We start from the raw sequence: 27,622 nt of genomic DNA, 5'->3' as shown, positions 1-27,622 counted from the left end.
CATGAGTAGTTTTTTTCTATCTGTTTATATAGCACTCATATAATCATCTTTAAAGGACTGTTTTAAAGGTCTTTTTCATAGCATAGACAAGAAGGGGATAATGAATAGAATAACTGGTTTATATACTATTCTCTCCCTGTCTGACAAACAAATCAGTAAGGACCAGAAAGCCTCTGATATGGCCTCATTGTGCTTGCATAAGAATAAGATGTATATCACCACTTCCCCCAGATATCATGTAAAGCATGCCAGGGTGTGGCGCAGTCCCTGAGGACAGTTCCCAAAGGTTCTTCCAGACCCTTGTATTACCGTGAATCCTGATGTCTTCAGCCAGACCTAAGATTAGGAGCTCCAAAAGGTGGCAGGTTGTGTCACACACTAAATACATACTGGCTTTGAGGGTGATTCAGTCGATACAACTTTAATTTCCAACAAAACACTCTCAGACTGCAGAAGAAGAACAAGGCTTGGTAAGAAAGAGCTGCCAGATTGTTCAAGCAGCAATCAATTTCAAGTTGCAGACATTAAAAAAAAAAAAAAGTCATATAAGCAGCTTAAAATTTGAACTGTTCATCTGCCAAGGAACAAACTTTAATAGTTATTATGTAGTCTGTAGATGTTCTCAGGGGGTAGGAAAAAATTAGCACAAATGCTTCTGTAATTGTGTCACGCAAATTGGGATTGTTCACTGACCCTCAAACCTATATTTTCATCTGTTACAATTTGCTGTTCCGTAGCGTATGTGCTGCAGAAATCTTGCACAGTAACTGACTGTTTTCTACAGTCTATGCTCCCTTAAATATATTTGCTTGGTATTGAGGCAGGCTGCAAATGTGCCACTCAATTACACAGCAACCAACAACTGACAGCACATATGACTGTTGGGTTAACATCACATAGCATGGGAATGGTTCATAAACAGGATTCTGTATGTGACACATTAAGGTGTTTGCCAATATTGTTTTAAAGCCTACTCAGGGAGAAATACCCTCATTTTTTCTACAGACCACAAAGGAGACGACAGAGCCTTTTGCTAAACCTTGCTTTAAACCAGATAGATACGATAAACTTGTTGATAGGGATGTTGTGGGATTGGGCAATAATTGTGTTTGGGCTTTACTGGATTTTGAGTCTTGTAGTAAGTGTTCTAGTCCTAAATAGCCTAGGACATGAAGAAACTTTTTAAGTACCTTCTCCTCTGACTTGCCTTTACGTTAAATGCAGAGTTCGTTTGTATGTCTGAAGGTATGCTGGTTATGTACTTGGTTTCAAACTTCGGTTCAGATAAGATTTTTCTTGGAACCAAGACAGTTTTCTGATTTATCTTGTCTGTCACGTGTGGTACATTAAACACTTTCATCTCCGTGTGATCATTCACATCCTGAGCGTGCAGCACACCTTGGGGAGCACAAAGAAGTGGAAAAGTTTGTGCCACTAATGAACACTGATCTAAATCACTTGCATTACCTTTTACACAAGAGGGGTGAGACGTTTTGAAATAACTTGGATTAATGAAATTAACTTATTAATTTTTAGAGTTCTGAGACGTTCTATGAAGAGTAGAATTTAAAGAAGCAGAGTTCAAAAGAATTTTCAGACTAGAATTTGAAGAAGTATTTCCATTCCTATTTTCCCAATCTTATTATTACAAGGTAAATCATCATTTGATAACAGTGTGAAATTACACAATGCTAAAATATTAACTTTGAAGGTTATGGATATTGTCACAATTTATAGCTACATAGCATACTCACCATATATTTTCATAATGTTCAGTGTTAATAGAAACATTAGAATTTCTAGGAAAAATAATACTGTTTGCACAATTTCTTTCTCTTACAGATGCAGGAGGTTGATGAACAATTTGAATGCAGTTCATTTCTGAGATTTTTGTCTAAATCAACTCTACATTTCCCTCCAGGACACAAATGCATGTATAAACTTGTAATTGGTTGATTTCTTAACGTGAGGGCAGAGAAAATATTTCAGCTTTGGAGAGCAGCATAGAAAAAAACCAGAGTATTACAACTCATGCAGTTTGTAAAAAATCACAAGATTAAATTTTAATATATAACACAACTATTTCTGACGTGGATGTTTTTATTACAAAATGATGGGTGTATACTAGAAATTGATTTATACAACAGTATTCAATAGCATTCTAAGGATAGTCCTTTTGTGCCTCCACATATTTTACAGGTAATGCACATAAAATACTGGCTTTCTTTTGATCAAAGGCTTAAGTTACCTCTGCCTTTTACCAATGAATTAATTCTATCTTACAGCCTCAACACAGCTTAAAATTCAACAGGATTAGCCTAATTTTACATTTATGATATTCCTCTCATCTTTTTTGATTTATAGAAAAGAATCTTTATTAAAGGAAAGCCTGAGCCTACTGAATTAATACGTAAGTCAGGTATTCAGTCGCTCTGGTTCCTCCATTTCAGGGACTGAAAATGTATTTTTTGTAGTGTCCCTGGGTAATTAAAAACAAAATTCAACACTTCACGGCTTAGAGACAGCCCTTGCTTAAATTGTAAGTAAGATAAGCTTAACTGTCTCATTCTCAGCAGAACAAAACCTCTATCACAGGGTAACCTCCTTCTCTCGCAGAACCATTAGGGAGTTTCTACAGAAAGTATCAGACTAAGATGACATTGTGGGAAAAGGAGTCAAAAGATATAGACCCTTACACATCTATATTTATTATGTGGTAGGGATGCAGTCCCATGTTGTGTCCTCCTTTTAGTCCCATGGGACAGTGAAGAGGTAGAGGTGGTGGGGAGTGTTGGGCAGAGCACTTCTGCCCTCTGGACTCCTGAAATAGCCAGTGGCACCCTGGTAGGACTTGCCTGCACAGTCATCCGCACGCACTACACAGTGATGTCAACCTCCAATGCGCTAGTCACTCACTTTATTTTGTTCATGCCCAGTCGGCTATTCAGCGCACCGTTTCGCAACAAAAAAAGCACAAGAACTACCTAAGGATATGCCTGTGCTAGTGCTTCCAATACGGACATCACCTGAGGCACCTGATCACTTTGCCTGCTTGTGTGCATATTTCATCAATACCTATAAATATCTAAAGTGTGAGTGTCAGGATGATGGGACCAGGCTCTTTTCATTAGTGCCCAATGACAGGACAAGGGGCAATGGGCACAAGTTGGAACCCAGGAAGTTCCACCTCAATATGAGGAAAAAGCTTCTTTCCTGTGAGGGTGCCAGATCAGTGGAACAGGCTGCCCAGAGAGGTTGTGGAGTCTCCTTCCCTGGAGACATTCAAAACCCGCCTGGATGCGTTCCTGTGCCCCCTGCTCTAGGTGTCCCTGCTCAAGCAGGGGGGTTGGACAAGATGATCTCCAGAGGTCCCTTCCAACCCCTACCATTCTGTGATGCTGTGACTTTCCATCATATCGTTCCTTTAATACAGTCTACCTGTAAGTGTTATACAATCCATTATTACTCCTCTGTGTGAATGGAAACACAAATCAAGCCCAAATGCTACAGTGGCATTTTTAATCACTTCTTTCACAGCAAATGCATTAAACTCCAAGATACCCAGGTGCTGAAGAGAAAATAAGGATTTATTTTGTGCGGGTTTGCTCACACATTTTTTGTGAACAGATAGTTACAGCTGAACACATACCATCTCAGAGCATGAGATGGCATCAGTCTTGTCAACAGAGGTTCAGGAATATGAATCATATCACCAGCAGACTGGAATTTGTATTAAACGTATCAATAAGCAGTGTGTTCACATTATTACTGTGCTTGCCAGAAGGCTTGTATTCTCTATGATGAAGTACAATTTTCCCATCAGTAAGTCAAAAGCTGGAGCCACTCAGCATTAAATCATTTGAGACCAGACATCTATTAACACATTTAGAGACAACGAGTGAACATTTCCAATATACTGTGATAGCTAGCAGATAATTTATTCCTAGTATCCCTTCACAGGTGCTGGTATAGATAATAACTGAACTCAAGAATAAGCTAAGGAATACAAGACCAGCATCTTAAAGCAACAATTTTGGTTTAATATATACACAACTGAACATACAAATATGAAACAAATTTTTAATGGTTTGTGCCAAAATTTGTCTTTGGGTACCTTCACGGAATTCAATGCACAGAACAATAATCTTGGAACCAAAGAACATATCTATAACTTTTTAGCTAAAGCAGACAGCAACATTAGAGAGAAAAGTTGCATTTGTGATTGAAATCACGCCTTTAATATTATTTCACCTTCAGAACTGGTCTACATAAGTTGCGCTGTGCCAAGTTTATGTTTTGCTTTAAAACTTACTGTCTTGTATGCTGATTTCATTTAAATGATGATGAAGATGATGATTACGATAATGACAATAATATCAAGTCTTTCTTGTGTCTGGTTTTGACATCTGTTACTGCACCAGTTCTCTTGAAAAGTGATTGCTGGGATGCAAGGTGATGTCTGTCTCTAGTTGTATCCAACTTCTCAGCCATAATTTCCATAGATTTTCAGGGTCAAATGTTTCTGTTTGTCATTTTTTCAAACTCCTTTCCTACACGGTATTGAAACATTTCCTCCACAAGGTCCTACTGACTCCTGCACTGGTAACTCAGAATTCAGGAGACTTGTTGCTAAAATTTGGGTAATATAAAATTTTAACAGTTTTTGGTAAGTATACTGAAATGGATGCAAGAAACATAAAACCACAATACTTGAATACGTTTGCACTGCATCTCTAGGGCAACATTTGGATGGAAATTCAGTAAGCCTTTGGTTGGAGTTTCACTACCTCCAAAGTTCATTATGGAGCTGGATGATAGAACAGGTTAGTTAAATTAGTGGCTATGACCTACTGGTGGAAAGTATGTGCTTTTGTCTGCTGTGTTGTCAAGAAAAGGAAGCAAGAGGGAGTGGGTAAAGCCTCCTTAGTTTCACACAAAGCCTATTCTTCGTTTTGTTCCTGAAAAAGTGAAGCACAAAGTAATGGACATTTTACAGAGGGCTTGTGAAGGTGCCCAGAATTTGCCTTCTTAATGACATGACCCTCAGACAGTCCTCAAGTGGTAATAGCAGGAGGACCATATAAGCCCAAGAAAAAGACACTGCTTCTATCCTTTTGTTTCGGAGAGGCAAGGTGAAGACAACTTGAGGTACCTCTGCAAGAGATCAGGGCGGGTAGAGTTTGGGAACTGTATTGGAGGTCATGAAGCTATACCTGGGACCATTAGAGCATAGAGGGGCCTGGGGTTGATGCACATAGGACTTAAGAGCTGGGTTTTGGGGTTCCATTTGGAGTTTTGATGTGGTAACATAAATTACATCAGTTTTTATTTCTGATTTTCTAACAGATGGTTTCCTTTCAATTCAAATCTATATGGATCAGCTAACACAGTAGTAAACAAATTATTTGTGACTGCCTTACTGTAATACATTTCCCAGTTGAATTGTTTTCCCCTGCAACCTTATTTTGCTGTATGTATGAATCATCTGTTTCACAATCATGGATGATTCCCGTAGATACCCTGAACATTCAGGGCCAAATCTTTACCTATACAACAGAAAGTGGCTTGCTTGGTTTGGGATTTGTTTTTTTTCTTTGTTTCTTTTAGGAATCCAACCCAAATTGGTTTTGACTGAAAGAATTGAGTAGCTGGATCATCTTGCTTTGCCTTTGTCTGCTCACAATACTCTTCAGCCAAGAGTAGCTGACATTCATAAGGTTATGCAATTTTTTACTCCTGAGGATACTTTTATCCTGGCCATATGCTTGGGAACTAGACAACACAGCCATGTCTACCTCACATCATAAACCCTGCCAGTTCCAACTTGGGTCTCCACATTACACTGCCAGTCTTCCCCCAACAACACAGAGACAGGAGCAGTTTATTTGACCCAATAACCAGTTACAGTTGTCAGAACTAAGTGATCAAAGTGAAACTGGCAGGACATTAGTTTGGCACCATCCTTACAATTTGTCAGCATTGTTTCATTGAAAGAATAAAGAGAAGTATTATCACCCAACACTGCTGGCTTCAGTATTCACCATATACAGGTATCCGAACAGGGACTGGCTATGAAAATACAGCAGCAGTTCTGTAGAATAACAAAATTATCAAAATATAGTGTAAAGAATGCAAAACACATGTTGGCAATTTCCTTTAATTCTACTAGGTTGTTGGGTTTTTTCCTGTAATAAATCTATACAGAACTGATAGATTACATTGTCTTTGATTCTTACCTGTACTGCAAAACATAAACCGATAATTTTTAAGGAAGAACCTAATTCCTTTTACTGAACTATGCCTTTCCCAAGTGGTAACAAAACACTGGAAAGTTTTTAAAAAAAGCAGATAACCAGAAACTGTACTGCAGTGCCAGTATCAACAACATACGCATTCACTTCAAGAGTGTGAACTTGTACACTTTGTATTTTTCTGCTCAGAAATTATTTGTGTGAGAAAACAGAACCTAGGAATTGATGAAGACGGCTTTCATCTGACAATTGGATTTTTTCATTTGCACATGCTTCCACCATAGTGCCTCCGGGGACTTGTACATTCAGGTTTTTGATCCTCCCATATGGATTACAGACCCTGGGCAGACTACAGTGATGTCTCACAGTCATCCCTCTTAATGAGACACTGTAATGCCTATTGGAAAGCTAAGTGACATTGAATTGGAAAAGATATAGTCCAGCTGAAGAATCAAAACAGAGAGGAATGGCACAAGATGTTCAAACTGCAACTCCCAAGAAAACTGATGGCCAAATTTACGAAGAGAGAAATGTCATTATACTTTTAAATGTCTTTTTCTTTAAGAAATAAGAAAAGTCCTGTAAAGGACACTTTACTAGGAAAAAAAAAAGAATTATCAAAACTAATTTAGTGTGTTTGTCAGGGGTCAGTGCTGTCCATGGGGCAGGCAGGGCAGGTCATGTGGGATAATGACTTATATCTGGAAAATGCAGCCCAATCCACTTTACTAGGAAAAAAAGCAGGAATACCTGCTTTCAAAGGCCTCCTGATGGACTGAAACTAAATGTGTCCATAGCCTGTAGTTTGACACTGTAGCACAGTAACCTTTATTTTTCTTCTTAACAGCAGGACTGATTTCAGGGGAGAGAAAATTAAAAAATCAGAAAGCAAGCACTTGAGAGACAAAAATATCATTGTTTTGAACATTACAGACAGTGAGCATTCATTACTGAACTGAAGAAGTTCTGGCATTTCATTCATTACATGATCAAAATATCTGAAATACTGACAGTTAATATTGCTCTCAGACTTTTATAGAACACGTTGAGCTACTGTTATTTGAGAAATCAAGTGCTACCAAATTATTTATAGAGCCAGTAACAAATATATGCAGAATGCAATGCAGAAATGTAAGTAGTAGGAGTTATACTTTTTAAATGTCAGAGGCCAGATCAGGTGGTGTAAAATGGCACAGCTCCACTGCGGTCTCTGTGACTTATGTCAGTTCTGGAGCTGGATGATTATTTACAGGCAATTTGAATGTCTCTTTTCCTTGCAAACATGCACCTTCTGAGGCTTTCAATGTGTTTTGCTGCAAATCCAGTAGTGCAATGACACAGGTAATTCCTTGAAGCATTTCTATTTACAGTTCCCTTCAACACTGTATATTTTACTGCAGTCAAAGGAAGTAGAAAAGTAAAAGAACAAACAACCCACCATCAACCATTTGGTCAAGTCGTAAGGGAGAGCCTAACTGAGAGCTAATTTGACTGAAAGTGTTAGAAAGTCAGTGGCTGAATACAACACATATCCTATCAATAGTATGGATTGTATCTTGGATGTTCATACTCCAGATAAGGACACTGTCATTTGAGTTACAGAATTGCTCTGACTGGGGACATGTTGTGGGGCAGAATTAACAACTATTCATTAAAAAGAGGCGGGGGGGGGGGGACACCCAGCAAGAAAAAAGTATCAATTGCCATTGCCATTATGATAAGAGACTGCATACAGATTCTTCACATTCCTGTGTGGCTCTGGTACTATCTTCATCCACCTTCTTCCTCTTCCTACTTGCTGGAAACCTGTTCTTCTTGCCAGCTGGACTTGCATACAGGCTTTTCTCATCATAAAGAACAGCAATATTGGCTCGTACCCCTATCTGGTCTAACTATACAAGGAAACGATAGAATATTCAGCCATATCAGCACACATTAACATGAAGCGTAGCTATTCATTGTACAGCAGCACTTCTCACAATTCAGTGTTTAGTTCAAATCAGTGTTTCTTTGCGTACAATTTAGACTATTAAAAACCTCACTTTTATAGCTTTTCCATTAAAATTTGAGATTGTCAGCACTCATAAAAACGAAATGTGAATAGCACTGATGAAACGTAGTATAACGTAGGTAAATGATATGCAGGTATCACCAAGAAACTCTGTGAATGCAGCGCTATTCTCACCTGAAAGAGCCTTGCTGATACTCCTTCCATACACCTCTGATAAGATTGCAGACAGTGAAAGGGGAATAAATAGCTACCTGCATAAAATACCAACAAACTAGCAAGGAAATGGCATTCTCAGATAAAGATATGCAGATTTGTTTTTACCATGAAGGGGAAATAATTGAATTTGTGCCTGAAGGGGTTCTAAGTATACTCTGTCAATAAATTGCATGCCAGAAAAAAATAGGTCTGAATACCAGCTGAAAGTTTACATTCCTAGCGCCCATTTTGATCTAAAGTATGTATACATGTGTGTATGTGTGGGGAGTTTCAGTTAACTGCCTGCACATCAGGGAATGCATGGAAGGTCAAATCCCATGGTGTGAAGCCACAAACCTGGACTGCTACTATGCTGCTGACCTACCTCCTCCAATCCACGATGGCATTTCAGACCAAAGTAGGTGTCAGTGTCACAAGGACACTGAATCCTTTTTATGAAAAATGGTATTACGCTGCTAGGCATTTTATAAAAGTGTATCAGGAGTTACTTTAAAACAGGTATTCATAATAGCTGGCAATGGATTTTTCTGACTTTCTGCTGCCTTCTTAAGATTTGTCAAACTGTCCCCCAGTCACACCAGAATGATGAGCAATTCCAATCTGAACACATATTCACATCTAATTATGTCAGATTCTTTTCCAATTATGGTTCAATTTGTTGGACTAGTTAGTTGTAAAATTTTACCACTTAGAAATCCAGACTCACAGAAGAGAAAGTACATTAGGACACAAAATATCTAAGATACTTTTATGTATCTTTGTCAGTCTTTACAAGAATTCATTCTATAGCACGGTGGTGATGGAAGCACTGAGTCAGGCTTGCACAACACAGAAACCTCCTGTCTATGCTACAGAACTGCACAGAAATATATTTGTACAACAAGAGACGCTTTTCCAGCTTCCTTATCTAAAAAACAAGGGATGGTGGTAAAATATTGATATGTCTTGCGAACATAGCAAATGTAACAAAACAACAAAAAGCATTCAACATTTATGCAGAAGTACTGTTTTCCTCAGTGTCTCTGTCTATGAGATGAATGCTCCCCGTGATCACCGACTCCTCTTGAGCTGAGGTGCTCTCCAGCTGCTTATTTGTGCAATATGGAATGTGGCCACAGAAATACATGTAAATCCATGGGTTGGTGCAACTATTTAAATTGCCAAGGAGCATGATAATGGTGAATGCCGAACCTGGAATGAAATAGTTAAAGGAATACCAGAGTAAATAAAGCACTTTTACAAATAAGTAACATTTTCACAGTCTGCTGCTTTCTGGTGTACCTGCTCATATATTACAGCGAATCTAATAGTAGGAAATTCCCATTTGTTCCATGCAGTTTATAATTGTTGAAGGTACGAAGCACACTGTATTGTATGCATTTCAGATTTAAATAGTACCATATAGCTCTTTTTTTGATGCAGCTGCATTAAATTCAAAAACAATCGCTAACCTGATATACAGATATGCATACAGACACAGATATTGATATAAATATATGTACAGTATGACTCAAATTTACACAGACTGAAAGAATTCTTGAAACAAAGATCAGGAGGGTTTTTTCATCAGACAGAGCTGTTATCTTTTTTTTCTCCTTTGGTTCCTATCTTTGAGTTTAGAATCAGTGAACTCAAAGTCACATAGAGTCTGCCTTTCACAAAGAGGCAACAGTGTAAGTTTGACAAGATTAATCTTGTTTACAACATGGTGTTCTTTGATAGCTCTCTCAGGCTTGCTTTTTTTGCTTTATAAATAGCTGTTTCACAACTTTTAATTGCTTCTTAGTGTACTACAGAGATTTTGTCAATATGATTTCAATATTAAAAAAAAATCAGATGTCTTATAACATCAGTGCTCTATCCAGTAAGTAAGAAATCTTAATTTTATTCCTTTGAATAGTTAATTATTCATTTTCACCTCAAGAACCCAAAATACTGCTGCTATAATATCTAAAACCTCTAAAAGTCTGAACCGTTGCCGGAGCAGATGATACTCCTCCCTGTGCTGTTTATTAATCTTTAAATCATTAATCACTGAAAACATATACACACACACACAAAATACACACTTATACGATGTTTTGCTCACAGAACACATTAAGTTGTTTGTACCTAATTAAATATAGTAGGTGATCAACCCAGGATTTTCTTTTTAATCATACTCAGATGATCACATATAACTTCTACACAAAAGCAAAGTGCAAATATAAAGCAATATAGCAATGTGCCAGCCTGCTATGAAGGTATGAATGAGGATGGAGAGTATCTTACCTTCGGTCACGACACTGGGGAACCACACAGACCACAGCTGTGCAATAAAGAAAGGTGACCAACAGAGAACATATGCAACAACTGTCACCACTGTCATTTTTACAGTCTTGATCATAGCCTTTGAAATACAGTTCACACTGCTTGCTCGGGATGGCAGGACTTGCTTCTGATTTGTTACTTCATATTCATTCTGTTTTTTCACATATATATTTCTTTTGATTATTTTGCAAATCTTAACCTGGCATGTGATAAGGATGGCTGAGGGAATGAAGAATATAACTACAAAAATCCATGTCACATATGCCCTTGGGCCCCATGGCTGAATAAATTCACCCCAGCATTCAAAGATACCTGGAGATATTTCAGTCTTAGAAAAGATAAATACCTGTGGTAGGCTAAGAATCAGTGATATAGACCAGCTGGTGCAAATGGGGATGTTCCAGAGAGCTCTCTTCTTTTGGAAAGTGACCATAGGGTAGCAAACTGCTTGATATCTGTCCACTGTCATGACCACTATCATATAAGTAGAGGCAAACATGCCCAGCAATTGTAGATACTTGATAATTCTGCACAAGAAATCTGGCCCTATGAAAATGTCTGTAATATCCCATATGAGCTGAGGCAGCACTTGAAAAAAGGCTACCACTAAGTCAGCGATGCTGAGGTGAAGCATGAATACATACATCCTAGAGAGCTTCTTTCTTCTTCGCCACAGTACCAGTATAAGAATAAAATTGCCCACAGACGCTGTCAGAAATATGACCCCCAGTACAGCAATCTCTACTTGAGCTAATTGCTCATCTCTCTCTGGTCTTCCAACAGGATCTGACTGATTTGTCAAACTCAGGAATCTGTGAGGAGAAGGACTCTCGGTCTGGTGTGTGTTTTCCTGCATAGGAAATGAAAAATTCTTCATAGTGCACAGAAGCTACTTAGAGTAGCTGCTACTTGCGACTCAGGTTGACAGCTGTGAAGTACTGGCTAGCAAACAAACCAGCCCGGGTTCAGGTTTCAGTATGTCTTCAAGCAAATCTCCTGCTTGTGCGAACTAATGCAGTGGGACCTGGATCTTGATAAAATTCTGTCTCTTGCTGGCATGCAAAAAGGCTTTATATAGGCTCCCAGCAGAGCCTTATGTAACTGCAGAGCCCTCGGGTAGGCTGCAGGGACCGCAGCCAATGGCAGCCCGAGCCACACAATTGGGGAAAATATATAAATAAAAGGCAAACTTCAGAGGCTCAACGTAATTCAATTACTCACTTCAGTCAAAGCCCGAATTTGTCAATAGCTGTGGCCAAAATCGTACTTAAATGATCTTACTCGGGAGAGTTCTTGCAAATATTTTTTTACGCAAACCACAAGCGTATCCTTCGGCTGAAGCGGGAGGAATGTTTATACGTAGATGGAAAGTTGGGGCCTTGAGCTCAGGCCCATCGTAACTGCAATTTTCTAGGCTCCTGGGGCACGACCACATCCTAAATGCAGTAGAGACAGAGAAATGCATTTTTCCATAGTTTTTCTTTTTCCTTCTCTTTTTTAGAGTCACCTGATTCTGGAAAGAAAAAAAAAAAGATTTTAGCTGCCCTAAAAATAATCTTTTTATTTCAAGACAGGGTCAGGACTTAGGGTTTTTTTCTCAGCAAAATGAAAAATAACACATGTGAAATAAATTATTTTTAATGGCACTGTGAGTCTACTGAGAATTAATAGAAAAATAAGTGAAAATTCAGAGGGAATTCCAACTGAGGAAAAGGTCTCTACAATGAAGCAATTTCCAAGGGTCTCTATTCCACTATAGTGCTAAAAGCTGGGAGGTATTTTTTCAGTACCTAAACCTTTTTATTTTTTGTGGAGTAAGTTGTATCATGACCACAAGAATTTCATTGTTCTTTGACCTTCCATTATGACTTTTGCATATCGCTAGTGGCAGATAAGAAGTGCAATTTTGATTTAATATTATTTTTTCTCCCTCAGTCTGCCCTCTTAGTCACAAAAGATGGATTTAATAAAATAAATTAATTTAATATGAAAGATAACACATATTTGTATGCAATCTTGTCTGAAGCTAGAGCAGTCATATCCTTTTGGTTACAGTCGGGAGACTGGTCATTTGAAGTCTTTCCAAAGAGGAAACCGATAAGGTTAAAAGTATGTCCATGCTGCATGTATAGCATATAATACTGCACCTACACTGATTAATCACTGTGATCATGGCTATGTTGTAGAACCAACTGAGGAATCTCACAAACGGACTCCTGTCTCTTTGGCACTAAATGTTTTCTTGTATCAACAGACAGGGGAAGGGCAAAATTCATAAACAGGATGCTGAGAAAGACTACAGCGCTTTATAAAAACAGCATGACCTCTTTTCTCTCCCTCTTTCCCCCTTCCATCCCACCATGGGACTGATGTAAATATCTCAAGCAAGGGTAAGACTATGAGAACAGGCGACAGACAAGCTGAACAACCTCAGGAAATTTTGCCACCGACAGCAGGTCTAAGTATCCATAATCCAGATCTGGCTGAACACCACTGCAGCTGCCTGAGTCTACAACAGCTTTTCCTTATGACCATGTTGCAAGGAGTTTGAATCACAACAACTTAATCTAATATAGCTGATAATTTTTTCCTAAATGGAAGCCTATTTGTAGGAAACTTGGATTCCTGAGCTTGTTTCTTTTTTGTTTTCCCCCCAGTTTGGAATCTATCCCAGTTAGTGGGAAACAGCATGGCAAGACCATATGGGAACAAATGGTTTTGCCTTTACTCTCACCCTCCCTTCACCCAGCAACTTCCAGAGGAATAACTGAATTGGCCACAGACCACGAATCTCTGGCAATTCTGCTGATGGCAAACACTGCACTGCAAAGCAGGCTGGCTGTTCTCCAGTTCTGCCTTCAGATGGAGACAAAATTTCAGGTGTGTGCTCCAAAATCATTCACTTTGACCATCCTCACTCTGTGAGTTAACAAAAAGCCAGGTGGGGTCTTTATTCTTCTAGCAGGATACTGGGTAGCCATCTACAACTAGGCAGAGCTAGGACTAAGTGGGTTGAAACAGGAACAGCTGAATAGAAAACTAAGCTCAGGGTTAGACATGGGAGATAAATTTACATTTCATGATCTGAAAGATGATCAAGGAATTATATGTAAAAAGACCAGAATATGCAACAAAAGTCACTTCTGGGATACTATTGGAAGACTAACCAGAATATAGCACCAGAAGCATATATTTGTATGATTTTCACAATGCATGCTGTATGGATAGACATATATTTCAGGCAAATGTGTTTTATCACTTACACCTAGAATAGTTCAAGATCCCTGGGAACAGGCAACTCTGCCTAGGGCACACGTGTACACAGCACACAACGTCTGGACAGCAGATGTGCTGCCATAGGTGTCAGACCCTGCAAGTGGACATAGGTTAAAGGGCAAGCACACTGTGCAACAAGTAGCCTTTATAATGTTTACAAAAAGGGTGGCGGCTCTCTTGTAGAAGCTGTCCTAGTGATGTAAGACTTTACTCCACCTTGCATATCATCAGTTGAATATATGTTAATGGTTTCATAACTTTCAGGATAATGTTATACTGAAAATTAATCCGCTCTGGGAATATAACTTGCTGAGAAAAGAAAAACAGGATAACAGATGAAAATGCTTTAATAGTCTTAACTGTTCTTTTACTCCAATAGTGTCCTTCTCCCATTGCCCAGCTTTGCTTCATTCCTGACCATATCCATCCAAGTTAAATTCTTTTCCTAAATTATTTACTTTCAGTAGTGTGGGAAGGCACATTTTAATTAACTTCTGCTGAATTTCTCAGTGCGGGCTTTCATCTAATGTTTGTTGGTTAGCTAGTAGGGAGGGATTCAGCTCAGGGATTAAGATTTAAATTGAAGTGTCTGCTTAGAATTACAGAATCACACAGCTGCTCAAAGCAGTGACAACACTGAATTAAGGCCAGTTTACTTAAAGTTTGTCCAGTAAGGTCTTGAAAACCTCCAAAAGCAGAGACCCCACAACCTGCCTGGGTAACCAGTTGCAAACAATTATTGTCATTGTGGAAAAGCTTCCTTATGTGCCACCAGACCCTCCCCTGATTCTGACCACCATCTCTCATTCTTCTGCCATGACCTTGGTAAGAGCCCAGCTCGGACCTCTTGCCAGCCTCCCCATAGGTACCAGGGGCACTGTTAGGTCCCCTGAAGACATCTCTCCTCCAGGCTGAACAAGCTCTATCGGGACCCTTATGGAAGACATTGTATTCAAGGAATTGGTGATCTTGAACAAGACATGTCTGCTCTACTGGGCCTTGTACTTAAAGCCTGTGCTCTACGCTGGTGAAGGGTATGACAGAGATGACATCCCACACTGTCAGGAGAAGATATGTGACTGTTTGCTACACAAAATAAAAGGCTCCATGGCGTGGGAGGGAGAAGGAACCCCTCCACAGACGGCATCTGTGCAGCTGTCTGATGCTGCACAAAAATGGGGTTCCCAGCATTGGAAGGGACCTAAAATTTCCTCACTATCTATAATCCTGGTTTTACACTATCTTATGAAAAGAGTTATTTTACTCTTTTCAACCCTTTATTGTTGCACCCCCTGGTGCAGAGCATAAGCCCAGCTCACACAGCCTCCCCCAACTGGTTACATCTTCCAGCCCTCCAGTCATCCTCATGGCCCCTTTCCTGTGCAGGAGGTCCACAGCCGGAGGCAGAATTACAGATGTGGTATAATGAGTGACAAGTAGAGGGGAATAACCACGTCCCTCTTCCTATGGATTATGTGTGAGCTGTGTGTCCCAAATTCCACCGTATCCAAAGGAGATCAAGGCTTCATTTCAGTGCCTAAATGTAGGTACTGAGTACTGTTTGAGTTGCCTAGGGTATACTGAGATAGCCCAAGACTCAATTAGCCTATGTTTTACCATACTCTTGTGTTAGGATTGTGGAACAATTTAACTTTCTAAAATCTTTCCAATTAGTTTCCTCAGTGTATTATTTTTTAAATATATCTTGGAAGATGAGATATTGCCTAGTCTGTTGTTATTGTTGCAATTTGCAAAATTCTAACACTATCCAAATAATAATTCCTTCATCCTTCCCCTGGCATTTGATATTTAAATCTGTCATACCGTCAAGTAATCCATCTGAATTTACTGAGGCAACACAAGATGCAAATCAGGTCAGCATTTTTTCTGTATCTGTAGCTGGGTAATCATTTCAAGTCACTTTGTTGTTTAAGGAGATAATTTCAAAACTAGGATTTAGGCAAATCTCAGCCACAATTTCTCCTGTGGCAATAATACTGACTATACTAGCCCGAGTACCTTAATCACAGAGTCATAGAAATATTGGTTCAAAGGAATATCTTGAGGTCTTCCTCCAGAGCGTAACTGCCTATTGAAGCGGGACTATCACCATCACTCGATCAGGTCAGACACAGCTTTGTCCAGCTGGGTCTTGAAATCCTTCAAATACAGAATTCCACCTCTCTGGGCAGCCTGTTTCAGTGCTGTTTTGGTGAAGAATTACTTCTTAATGCTCCTTCAGAACCTCCCACAGTGGCCATTGTCCCCTTTTAGATCACCTGCCACCACTGAGAAGATTTGGCTCCATTAACTCTGTAGCTGCCCTTGAAGTACTTATAGGCTGGTATTACATTATTCCTTAACCAAATCTTTGCCAGAATAAACAACCTTTGTCTTCCAAAAACTGCATGAATTACAGTACATTGCAGATGCTTTTTGCCAAGCCAGGCAAGGAATATATGCTGAAGCAGAAATATGTGTGTTTTAGTGTTAACCCTCCCCCCCAACTTCTAAAAACCAGCAACTGTTTCATCTCATGACAGACATTATTCACTAAATACAGTTTGTGAAGATAATAGGTTTTCCCTCTTTTACTTTGGAATGCATAAACAAGTTCTAAAAAGTTCCTATTTAAGAAAAGATGAAGTGGAAAATACTGGTGTCTGCTTTTGATTTAAGAAACCCAGGTCTGCCTCTTTTCTCTGTGAGATACTGTAGATCTGAAGAGCTAATACATTATTGCTACTGCACTTGTCAAGTCATGAAAACCAATTAATTAAGAAAAGCAAATTTTTGAATGGTTGGCTATTTCTCTAAAGGATTTTAGAGAACTCAAAAATTATTCCCTAGTGCTGATGTGATTCTATTTCTTTTCAAATAGTAAAATGTAAAAATCAGCTACCATAGACCTCATACAGTGGAACAGACTAGAGTATGCAATGAAAGATTCGGTTGTCAAGAAGATGGGAGAAATATTTACTCCTTAATATATTTTTATATAAAACATCTACTTAGTAACATATTCTAGGGTAGATAAAAAGAGTTAACATAGTATTGCATTGAAATTGCCCCAATGATAGAGAATACATTTGAGGACATGTATTAAGTAATGTAAATACATACCAGTAGCATGAAAAGTAATGAAAACTCCTTTTGGAAGTAGTATAATGGCTAGCAAATGGATTCTTTCATATAGGGGATCAGTGGAAGTTACAAGTAAGTACTGTTCAGGGATTTAGCCTGTAGCACAGATGCATTTACAGAAAGGTAGCTGAATATTTTTCAGTATTAAAATATTGGTTTTTTCCAGAGTGCGGTGGATAAACTGTAAGTCATCTGTACTGGACTCAAATTATGTACATCTGTTCGCTGCTGTACTGGTACAACCTCCTACAGTTCTGGTTTCTTAAGAAAAAAATCCCACCACTAATTCAATAGTTATATTAAAGTAAAAGTTTCTTTAGACCAGGTTTAATGATGCACTCCAACCCTATATAGTTAGAAAGGTACTAGAGAGGGTCTATGGAACTAAAGCAGCCTCAAATGCAACAGCTAAAGCCAATGTGCCAACAAAAGATAGAGAAAAATGCATTGCAGACAGCATACATACAGTCATGCAATGTAGGCAGCTACTAATAGTGTTGTCACAACATGAGAAGACACAAAATGATGAATTGCATCAATCACTCCATTCCTCAGAAAGAGATAAGCTTTGATTTGGACAAAACCCCTTTTGGACTGGAAGGAGAACTTTTAGGGAAGCCAAAGACTACTAGAAAATGTCAGGGCAACCCAAAATCTCATCAATTTCCAGCTCAGATGCACTGCAAACTATTCTTAGCTTTTCAAGTTAACGTTATAATGAACACGGGACAACGTTCTGTCCTGCTAACCCTGTTTATATACCAAAAGTGGAATTTAAACCCTTCAAAGTGGATCTAGCTCCTAAACATGCCTATGTTTTATTTGTGGGTGTGCATGTTTATGTGTGTGCAAAAGCCGCTCCCCTACAAACACACACACGACCTGGATGCCTTTCACCTCCCATGAAACCATGTTCACTTCCCAGATGGGTAGGTTAACCACGATTTTAAAGGAAGGGGAAGTTATTTTAGTAAGATTATAAGTCACATAACAACAAATCCAGCTTTATAGTCTTAAATGTAGGACTGCAACACATCAAGCTCCCATAATTACTGTTAGGCAATATTTTGGAACAAGACTCTCCTAAATTAAGTGCATCCTTCAGTAGGAATTAGCCACAGGCATTAAAGCCAGAGAAAAAACAATGGGTATGGGCCCCCTGTGACTCGTAACTAGGCATGTCGCAGGCACTCATCATAAAACAGTACCACTAACTACGTACATTACTACGTGTCTCTTTTTAATCCCTAAGGAGATTATGTCTGAAAGAATAACTTTTTAACCTGTTTCAGTAAAAACTTTATTATTCACCAGTGCTGACCTCATTCTTTGGGCATGTTTCTCATCTCAGAGATGTTACTGACAGCGGCAACTGAGAGTTCCACTCAGCCCAAAGCCTGGAACTGGTTTGCCTAATTCATGTACTTGAATTATGGTGGTAGAATTATCTTCCACAGCTTGTAAATCATTCTCTAAATAATGCCTTTTTCCTTCTGCTGCTCTAAAATTCTGTGCGACTTTAATAAATAACGTTTACCTGCACAATACTGAGCTTTTACTGGTACTTCTACAACTTTCATCAGGCTACTTTAAGTTGAGACAGAAATAAATCATTATAAATCAGGTAGGCAGGCTTCTGCCAAAAAGCATCTTTTTCATTTGCAGCATTCCAGACAGTCTGGATTCTCCATTAGGGCACTAATGGCCTGACAGCTCACCTGCCACCAGGGCTGTGGAACACCACTGACAGATAAGGAGCCTCACAGAGGCTGGTCAGAGCAAACAGAAATGGAGAAATAATGTGTAACTTCAGAAGAAGGAACTATGATGGACTGTTTTTGAAGAAGAACTACAAAGTACTTTTTCCACAGATGAGAAACAGAGTTTTTTAAGAGAGGGAAAAATGCTAAGTTGGAACCTACTATAATACCTCAAGGACTGGTGCAAAGGTCAGACATATTTTAACGTTTTAATTAAAAGACTAAGTAAATAGCAATGACTCAGTTTCTCTGACAATATTGAATAAGCAATTGCAAACAATGAGGACAGTGAATTAATTCCAGTGGACCTAAAGAGTCTGTGTGTTTTGACCTCCTTCCATTCATGCCAAGAACTTTGGCACTTGCACAGTCATACTCTCAACCAGACGCTGCAGTAACTATACTCACATCTATCAGCTCCTGAGTGCTAAACAACAACAGAATGGCTATTAAAGTAATGACAGGGGGCTGAAAAGGAATTGCAATATGACCTCTAGCATGAGTCTGGAGTTCAAATTCTAAGTAATCAACTGCATTATTCATAATTACGATATTATTATTTGATTAGTACATTCTTGGTTTCAGCAGCAAGTTTTCTAGAATGCACAGAAGTACTAATCAAGGCCAGAGATCACTGACTATGAGCTGCAGAGGCCCAGGAAATCAAGGCTAGCTGTGTAAAGGACTTCAGGTACCAATTCCCCAAGTAGAATCCAGAACCCTGATTTAGGGATCTAGAACCCAGATCCCTAATATCCAAGATCCTTTACATTGTGTGGGAAGCAGGAAACTTCTTGGATTTAGCAAAGCAGGAAAATGAACAGAGAGGGGCGAAGGTACATCCCAGATCTTTCTAATTTAGAGTCTTAACTCCGAACGAGTGCCAGGTACATTTACCCATTCAAAACGCAGAGCATGTAACTCTAACGGTGCTTTACAACCATTCCTTCAAGGAACAGGCTGGGGCTTCTCCAATTCTTTCAAATGGGGTGAGAAAATGGAGATCCCTGGGCAGGGAGAGGAGGAACAGCAGGAATAGGAGGGGAGAAGAACAGAGAGAAGGTCATTGACAATATCTATTGTCAATGTATCTATGTAGAATGTCCTATTTAACACTATTTTGAATAGAATATTTACCCAGGTGATGAAAGAAAATAGGTTCAGTGTTATTTTCAACCTAAGAAGGCTTAAATACATATTTCTGATTCCCTAAGAGAATTTCATGTTCATCAATTTATTGGCAAGGCATAATGGAAAATGTTTTCTCCTCTTGTTGAAACTAGGTTCCTATCCAGAAAAGAATGGAAGATTCATGGAACCAAAAAGCAGCCCTGAGAGGAAGGACATAAATTTATATCCTTGTGACTAAAGCACTCCCATGGGAAGGGGAATGCCACAGTCTGTTGTTTGCTCCTATATATGCATTTTACACCAAAAGCTATTGCATAACAAGAATCATCTGAGGAACCAAGACCAGAAGCTATGTCCATCCTTGTAGATGACTTCCTAACCTTGAGGCAAAAAAGTCATATTTACTTTTGCACTTACCTTTCTGTTCCACTACACTTACTTTTCTCATTTGGAACAACCCTAACAGGAAAGACACCATTGGAATAACTTGGGTCTTTCCGATTATAGTTTGCAAGGCTGCCCACGCTGCCCAGTGGGGCACTGAAGATAGCCAGGCTGGCTTGGAGTCTGTGCAGCCACAGGAGCAGCCCAGAGGGGGAAAGATCAGGAGGGATTTAGTGCAACCTGTTACTGTTCTAGTACTGTATATGTACATCACGGTTTAACAGCAATGAAGTCTGAGGTGGTTATCAGTCCCATAAATGCACTGCAAACTATACACACTAGGCAGTCCAAAGCAGGTTTTTGTACAGCAAGTCCAGACTGTCTTGTTAACTGGCAGCACCCTGCGCATGCACAGAGAGCAACCACCTCCTCCACAGTGCAGACAGCGGCTCAAATCCTGCAAGCAGTCACATTAGTGTGGTGCTACAACTAGACGAACTCTCATTTTAACGCATAATTCACTGTGGATGTACCCTTGGGGACTCTGACCCTCCTGCTACACTTCTTTTGGAAGACATATCTGGGAGAGGAATGTGGTAATAACTCAAAATATTCACTGGCTGCTAGATGAACTGATTACATAATATTTAGTACAACAATTTTATAGAATCATAGAATCATTAAGGTTGGAAAAGACCTCTAGGATCATCAAGTCCAGCCGTCAGCCCAACACCACCATGTCTTCTAAACCATGCCCTGGAGTGCCACGTCTACATGTCTTTTACATACCTCCAGGGATGGTGACCCCACCTCCTCTCTGGGCAGCCTGTTCCAGTGCCTGATTCTATGAAAATGAGTTTCCTCCTTAGCAAACGAGTTATTTCCATATTATTCTCGAAGATTTGGTGACAATAAGGAGCAAAGCAGCCTACTTACTTTAGATAACTGATGTAAGACCAAAACTCTAAGCAGTTGCAATATATATCCTATATCGCTTGCGCTTTGGATTTACAGAAGGCAATTTCACAACCATGTGATTACCTGGCAAGGACAGTTTTCTCTGAAAGTTTCTCTCCCATTTGAGTTGTTTGAAGCCTTCTTCCTAAGGCTTCAAGAATTTTTAGTTCTTCTTTGACAAGAGCAAAATATTGAAGGGAAGTAATGGAGATAAAAAAGCAATAAGAAAATCATGTTGAAATGTTCCACTTGATTATTTGTAGTATTTGTGCCAAAAACTGCAGCCAAATCAAAGGCTGCAGAAAGTATCCACGCTATCATAAGCATGATATTTTGTGTCTGTGCCCAATGGTCTTCATTCTTATTATTTTGAGAACTTTCAGTGAATGTTCATTCAAGTTGCAAATTAATTTTTCAATACTCTATCTCGGAAAACAAGGAAATGTTTTCCCATTTTCGTCTGCCATCTAGTGTTAAGAGGCAGAATACCTGTGTTCTGCATTTACAAGCTTAAAATACTCAGGAGCATTACTCAGCTTCTGCCTATGTCATGCCACATTGATGAAATTATAAAAATAGAAAACAGCATTTTCCCTAAGGCTTAACTGAAGATGTTAGATTTAAGTAATTATCTCAGATACCATTATTAGCAGAATACTACCCTACCAACGTATGCTAATTTGTCAGAGCGCTTTCAAATACTTGGGGTATTTTTAATTTGTTTGAGTGTCTTAGGTGACAGCGCTGTTTCCAGGACACCATCCACAATCAATATGGCAGTTACAGAAAAGAAACAAAAACAAAAAAACAAACAACCCTGCCTGTATATACTAAAATGTTATCCATACTTACAATACCTCTGTATCGAATGTATAGTGGAAGTGTATACGAAAAAAATATTTTCTCAGAATTAACATTGGCCCCTGGAAATTGTTCTATTCAGGTTTAATTCATCTAAGCTGAAGTCATGCAACAATAAAGAGTAAGATTTAATTTTATAAGAAGTTCCAGAATTAATTAATTTCAGTGTATTTGCTCCACCTTTTATAGTGAAGGGGTCTGCAAGAAAATAGAAAACATTCATTTTTCATAGACTGGGAGAGAAAACCCTAGGCATTCAAAAAGTGTGTAGATGTGGCACTTCAGGACATGGTTTAGGCAGCTTGGTGGTGCTGGGTTGACAGTTGGACTTGATGATCTTAAAGATCTTTTCCAACCTTAATGATTCTATGATTCTATGAAAGACAAATTTATTTGTGGTAAATATCCAATTTTTATCAAACTGCCTCATACCTAATTTTTACTTTTTCCCCAAATAGCAGTCCAAGACAAATATACAAATGGGAATGTTAGAAATAATTAATGAAATTTAAAAGTGTGCATATATATATATCTAAAAATGAACACAGTTAACTCGTAGTATGGACATCACAACACTGGCTATAATATGACAAAAATCATGTATACCAGAGGAGAACTCTCTTTCATTAAAGTAGGAAGATTTACGACAATTTTTGAGCTGTAACTTACCTACAAAAACATGTATGAACATGTATGTTGAGAAAACGTTTTGAAAGCCTTTAATTTGACCTCAGGAAAAAAAGGAGAATCTACCACTTCAAGAAGAAGGGACAGGCAGCTCAAGAAGAGTACAGAGACTTCATTAGGACTTGCAGAGAGAAAATCAGACAAGCAAAAGCCCAGCTAGAACTCAGTCTGGCCAATGTTGTAAGGGAAAATAAAAAATGGTTTTACAAATATATTAACAAAAAGAGAAACAAAGAGAATCTCCATCCTCTATTGGACGCAGAGGGGAACAATGCCACTGAGGACAATGAAAAGGCTGAGGCACTAAATGCCTTCTTTGCCTCAGTCTTTAACCACCAGACCAGTTATCCCCAGGGCATTCAGCCTCCTGAGCTGTAAGGCAGGGATGGGGTGTGGAATAAACCCCCCATAATCCAGGAGGAAGCAGTTTACAACCTGCTACTTCACCTGGACACTCACAAGTCTATGGGGCCAGATGGGATCCACTCAAGAATACTGAGGGAGCTTGTGGAGGAGCTTGCCAAGCCACTCTCCATCATTTATCAGCAGTCCTGGTTAACAGGGGAGGTCCCACATGACTGGAGGCTTGCCGATGTAATGCCCATCTACAAGAAGGGCCAGAAGGAGGATCCAGGAAACTACAGGCCTGTCAGCCTGACCTTGGTACCAGGGAAGATTAAGAAGCCGCTCATCTTGAGTGATCTCACCAGGCAAGAGCAGGACAACCAGGGGATCAGGCCCAGTCAGCATGGCTTCATGAAAGACAGGTCCTGCCTGACCAACCTGATCTCCTTCTATGACAAGGTGACCCACTCAGTGGATGAGAAAAAGGCTGTGGATGTTGTCTGCCTGGACTTTAACAAAGCCTTTGACACTGTCTCCCACAGCATCCACCTAGAGAAGCTGGCGGCTCATGGCTTGGATGGGTGTACTTTCGCTGGGTAAAAAACTGGCTGGATGGCTGAGCCCAGAGAGTTGTGGTGAATGGACCTAAATCCAGTTGGTGATCGGTCACAAGCAGTGTCCCACAGGGCTCTGTTTTGGGGCCAGTTTTGTTTAATATCTTTATCAATAATTTGGGTGAGGGGATCGAGTGCAGCCTCAGTAAGTTTGCAGATGACTCCAAATTGGGCAGGAGTGTTGATCTGCTCAAGGGTAGAAAGGCTCTGCAGAGGGACCTGGACAGGCTGGATCGATGGGCCGAGATCAATTGTATGAGGTTCAACAAAGCCAAGTACCAGGTCCTGCACTTTGGTGACAACAACCCCATGCAATGCTACAGGCTTGGGGAAGAGTGGCTGGAAAGCTGCCCAGCGGAGAAGGACCTGGGGGTGCTGGTAGACAGCCAGCTGAACATGAGCCAGCAGTGTGCCCAGGTGGCCAAGAAGGCCAACAGCATCCTGGCTTGTATCAGGAATAGTGTGGCCAGCAGGAGTAGGGAAGTGAGGAGTAGGGAAGTGAGGAGTAGGGAAGTGCCCCTGTACTCAGCACTGATGAGGCCACACCTTGAATATCGTTTCAGTTTTGGGCCCCTCAGTACATGAGGGACATTGAGTTGCTGGAGCATGTCCAGAGAAGGGCAATGAAGCTGGTGAAGGGTCTAGAGGACAAGTCTGATGAGGAGAGGTTGAGGGAACTTGGTTTATTTAGTCTGGAGAAGAGGAGGCTGAGGGGAGACTTTATCGCTCTCTACAACTACCTGAAAGGAGGTTGTAGTGAGGTGGGTGTTGGTCTCTTCTCCCAAGTTACTTGCAATAGAATGAGAGGAAATGGCCTCAAGCTGCATCAGGGAACGTTTAGTTTGGATATTAGGAAAAATTTCTTTACTGAAAGAATGGTCAGGCATTGGAACAGGCTGCCCAGAGAGATGGTAGAGTCACCATCCCTGGAGGTGTTCAGAAAACATGTAGACGTGGCACTTGAGGGCATGGTTTAGGAGGCATGGTAGTGTTGCGTTGACAGTTGGACTTGATGATCCTAGAGGTTTTTTCCAACCTTAATGATTCTATCATTCTATTCTATGATTCTATGATTTTTTTAATTAAGTTACAGGGATAGCACTCATTAAAGATCAAACTACTGTCAGTGTTGTCCTAAAGTGGAACTACCACGTTTTACCACTCTGAGAGAGCTTGAGTGCTGGCTATGCAACCTAATAGAGATCAGCAAAAGCCCCATCAACAATCACAATAAATTCTTGTTTGAGACTTTCCATGGAAAGTATTGAAATGAAAGTATTTTTAAAACAGTTAACGTACATCCTATTAAAATAGATCTCAAAATTTGATAAATAGGATAATTTCCATACTATGTGAAAACCACTGGAATTAGAGTTAGACGCCCTCTGAATACTGCAGGTGGATTCATCTCTTTTATCTAAAAAGTAGATGTTTAGTCAAGCGCAATGAATCAACTCATCTTTGACTATTAAGATAGCTTACAAAATTAGCTTAGTTGAGTGTTTATCTTTTAAATAAATAAATTTGAGATCATTTCTTCTTAATGTCATCACCACAGCAAGGAGAAGGCTAAATTGGCAAAATATTTGAGAAGGTGTGGATGCAGAATTTGTGCCTGGGAATACATAAATTTACCCTTTTTTTGTTCAGCGATTTTAGTTCTTTTGGAGAGTTGAGTGGTTGGTTTGAGAAGCTGATGAATCAGGGGCCTCTGAACATGTCAGATCAGACGGGCCTATTCATCCTTGGGGAGAACTGTGTGGCAAGAACGCGTGGATTTGCGATTAGACACAAAATGTCAAATCCCTACCAAAGGCATGAATTGACATACCAGTTGTACATATCCCAGTGGTGAGACAAATGTCTAAGCAGGCACAGAAGTGAATTTTACAATGAGATTAAGGGAGAAATTATGACTGTTTAGGAAGGAGCTATGCCCAGATAAAAGGCATCAGCTGCCACCTACCTCCAATACTTTATTTGCAAAGAGATGCAGGATGTGTGGTGGCAGCCTGAGGCTTCCTGTGGCCAAATTTCCTTCTTACTGAAGTTGTAGTTCTTGTTTTGCCTAACCCTTTGTTGCCGTAAGAATGCAAGTTAGCCTGTTCAAAGCCAGCTCAGGCTTCAGATAGGCCACTGCTTCTCAAGCCATCTTATGAAACCCAATTCAATTCACCATGCTGGCAAGCAGACAAGAGTCCTGGGGCTTGTACAAGGGCAGACACAGCTGGGGAAGCTGCTTAAGCTAACACTGCTACCACAGTCTAAAACATACCAGTACTGTGCTGCTCTCATAACAGTAAGTGGCCTTTACCTAAACAAAATCATACCACAACGGGCAGCAAAACCTCCCTGCTTATCTACATCTGGCACTTAGGGCAGACACCACTACTGTTTCAGCTATTTGGTTTAAAAATGAACTTAGCCATATATAATGAAAACCCACAATAAATTAAAGAATAGTACACAAGTCTTAAAAACAGTTGCCAGGAGTAAACCATCAAGAGGTAATACAGTCAGACGTGTAGTCAACTACAGACAAGGCAGGCAGACCATACCTGCAGAACAGGCCACTGTAATCCAGAAAGCAGCAACTCTGAAAGCATTGAGGAGGGAACAGATAAGCACCTGGCTGTGAATCACCGCTGTCCTGTGCCAAAAGGATCCTAGGTAATGCATGGCTCATGAGCTATTTGTGGACACTGAGTATTTCACTGAGGAAGGGATACTGGAATACTGCCCTTAAGTCTTGTCTTGGTACCCTTTTAAGAGTGCAAAAATTGGATTGTATTGGGTTTAGGTGACAAGGTTCTTGGTAGCAGGGAGGCTGCAGGGGTGGCTTCTGTGAGAAGACACCAGAAGCTGCCCCCGTATCAGACAGAGCCAATGCCAGCCAGCTCCAAGATGATCCCACCGCTGGCCAAAGCCGAGCCCATCAGTGACACTCGTAACGCCCCTGTGACAAGCTGTATAGGAAAGGGTAAAAACTGCTGTGCAGCAGCAGCTGGGAGAGAGGAGTGGGAGTATGTAAGTGAAACAACCTTGCAGACACCAAGGTCAGTGAAGGAGGAGGGGGAGGAGGTGCTCCAGGCACCAGAGCAGACATTTCTCTGCAGCCTGTGGTGAAGACCATGGTGAGGCAGGCTGTCCTCCTGCAGCCCATGGAGGTTAATGGTGGAGCAGATATCCACCTGCAGCCCGTGGACAACCCCACGCGGAGCAGGTGGATGCCTGAAGGAGGCTGTGACCCTGTGGGAAGCCCATGCTGGAGCAGGCTCCTGGCAGGACATGTGGCCTCATGGAGAGAGGAGCCCAGGCTGGAGCAGGTTTGCTGGCAGGGCTTGTGAGCCCTGTGGGGGACCCATACTGGAGCAGTCTGTTCCTGAAGGACTGCAGTCAGTGGAAGGGACCCACGCTGGAGCAGACCATGAAGAGCTGCAACCCATGGGAAGGACTCACAGTGGAGAAGTTCATGGAGGCTTGTCTCCTGTGGGAGGGACCCCACGCTGGAGCAGGGAAAGAGTGTGAGGAGTCATTCCCTGAGGAGGAAGGAGTGGCAGAGACAGCGTGTGATGACATGACTGCAACCCCCATTCCCCGTCCTCCTGTGCCGCTGAGGGGAGAAGGTAGAGAAAACCAGGAGTGAAGCTGAGCCCGGGAAGGGAGGGGTGGGGG

General features: G+C 40.4%; 1 protein-coding gene across 1 annotated transcript; it reads right to left on the bottom strand.

The window, feature by feature from the left end:
- Positions 1-8,866: 8,866 nt before the first annotated feature.
- Positions 8,867-11,665, bottom strand: LOC142051506 (arg8-vasotocin receptor-like). Its single transcript, XM_075080663.1, has 2 exons — positions 10,750-11,665; positions 8,867-9,669 (listed from the first exon to the last, which is right to left on the bottom strand). The coding sequence occupies exons 1-2, from the start codon at positions 11,663-11,665 to the stop codon at positions 9,470-9,472; spliced, it is 1,116 nt and encodes a 371-aa protein (XP_074936764.1). The 3' UTR covers positions 8,867-9,469.
- Between the last annotated feature and the right edge of the window lie 15,957 nt (positions 11,666-27,622).

The sequence above is a fragment of the Phalacrocorax aristotelis genome, chromosome 1 (assembly GCF_949628215.1).
Source record: "Phalacrocorax aristotelis chromosome 1, bGulAri2.1, whole genome shotgun sequence".
NCBI classification, from domain to species: Eukaryota; Metazoa; Chordata; class Aves; order Suliformes; family Phalacrocoracidae; genus Phalacrocorax; species Phalacrocorax aristotelis.
This window is presented reverse-complemented; position numbering and strand designations above follow the sequence as displayed.

Excerpts from the sequence above, each read along its gene's own strand:
- LOC142051506 (XM_075080663.1), bottom strand. The coding sequence starts at position 11,665 with ATGAAGAATTTTTCATTTCCTATGCAGGAAAACACACACCAGACCGAG. Across the intron at positions 9,670-10,749 it reads CCCCAGTGTCGTGACCGAAG|GTTCGGCATTCACCATTATC; the intron begins GTAAGATACTCT and ends ATTTCATTCCAG.